The following is a 1691-nucleotide window of genomic DNA, read 5'->3' on the forward strand; positions in this document are numbered from 1 at the left end:
CAAATAAATAAGCAGCTGTTTAGGGTTTAGGGTTTGTGTTTATGTTTGAGGGTTTAGGGTTTAGGGTTTAGGGTTTAGGGTTTGGGGCTGTTGTGAAGAAAGCTGTTGCTGCAGCGTCCTTCTGCTGAGTTGCTGCTGCTGCTGCTGCTGCTGCTGCTGTTGCTGCTGCAGCAGATACAGCTGGAAGGAGTTTGCTGCTGTTGCAGTAGTGCTGCGAATGAAGATTCTGCTGCTGCTGCTGCTGCTGCTGCTGCTGCTGCTGCTGCTGCTGCTGTATGCGCCGACTGGTTTAGCTTGGCTTTATTTATTTATTTTTCTTTTCCTTCTTTCTTTTTGTCTTTTTATATTTATTTTTTTTTGTTATTTTTAATATTTATAAACAATAACACCTCACTGCTGCTGCTGCTGCTGCTGCTGCTGCTGCTGCAGCGGAAACAACTGCAGCAGCTGCTGCTGCTCCTGCTGCTGCTGCTGTCGCCGCTGCTGCTACGGCTGCGCCTGTGCAGCAGCAGCAGCAGCAGCAACAGCAGCAGCAGCAGCAGCAGCAGCAGCAGCAGCAACAAAAGTTTTTATTTTATAATATAAAGCTAAAGAGAAAACCACTCTCTCTCTAAACCCTAGGGTGTAGCTGTGCATACACCCCAACTGTGTGTGTCTTGCTCACAAACCCTAAACCCTAAACCCTAAACCCTAAACCCTAGACTCTTTAGGGTTTAGGGTTTAGGGTTTAGGGTTTAGCTGGCTGCGTGTATTTGGTGTTATATACAGATCTATATGCAGTTGTTGTTTTGTGTATTTTCTTTGCTTGTATTCCTTCTCTAACCCTAAACCCTAAACCCTAAACCCTAAACCCTAAACCCTAAACCCTCAAAGGAGTTGTCTATAGTGTTAGTAATAAATCCACCAAAAGGGGGAGTCTTGTTTCTTCCCCTGCGTGTGGGGTTGCTGCTTTGCTGCTGCTGCTGCTGCTGCTGCTGCAGCAGCAGCAAGGAGGTTTGCTGCTGCTGCTGCAGCACCAGCGAGGAGGTTTCCTGCTGCTGCTGCTGCTGCTGCTGGAGCAAGGAGGTCTGCTGCTGCTGCTGCTGCAGCAAAGAGGTTTGCTGCTGCTGCTGCTGCTGCAAGGCTTGCTGCTGCTGCTGCAGCAAGGAGGTTTGCTGCTGCTGCTCAAGGGCTGTCTCCTTGTCTCCTCCTAGCAGCAGAAGCTGTGCTGCTGCTGCTGCCGGTGCTGCTGCTGTTGTTTCTGTTGCTGCTGTTGCTGCTGCTGCTGCTAACGAAGCATCTATAAACACAAACAAGCAAAGGAGACAAAGACAAACAGAATAAAATAAAAATAGATACAAATAAAAAAAAAACAGAGACAAGCAAGGGGCCTCCCCCACCCCAACTCAATACAGCTAGCCACAGCTAGCTACAGCTAGCCGCAGCTAGCTACAGCTAGCCACAGCTAGCTGCAGCTAGCCACAGCTAGCTACAGCTGTCTACAGCTAGCTACAGCTAGCCACAGGAAGATACGGCTGGTCGTAGCTAGCTACAGCTAGCTGTAGCTAGCTACAGCTAGCTACAGCTAAGCTCAGTAAGCTGCAGCTAGCTGCAGCTAGCTGCAGCTAGCTGCAGCTAGCTACAGCTAGCTAGGGTTGAGTTTGGCCCTGCATTGTGGTGGTGGTGGTTTAGAGCAGCTGCTGAAGCAGCAA

General features: G+C 49.4%; 1 protein-coding gene across 1 annotated transcript in view; it reads right to left on the reverse strand.

Moving 5' to 3' along the window:
• Positions 1–1691, reverse strand: part of EMH_0026760 (uncharacterized protein) — a gene marked incomplete at both ends in the record, with an annotated part of 9204 nt that overhangs the window by 769 nt on the left and 6744 nt on the right. Inside the window, 2 exons of the mRNA XM_013502664.1 lie at positions 395–498; positions 866–1279. Coding sequence (XP_013358118.1) covers positions 395–498; positions 866–1279 — 518 coding nt within the window. The remainder of the gene's footprint in view (positions 1–394; positions 499–865; positions 1280–1691) is intronic.

The sequence above is a fragment of the Eimeria mitis genome, genomic scaffold (genome assembly GCF_000499745.2).
Source record: "Eimeria mitis Houghton genomic scaffold, Emh_scaff985, whole genome shotgun sequence".
In the NCBI taxonomy this organism is placed as follows: domain Eukaryota; phylum Apicomplexa; class Conoidasida; order Eucoccidiorida; family Eimeriidae; genus Eimeria; species Eimeria mitis.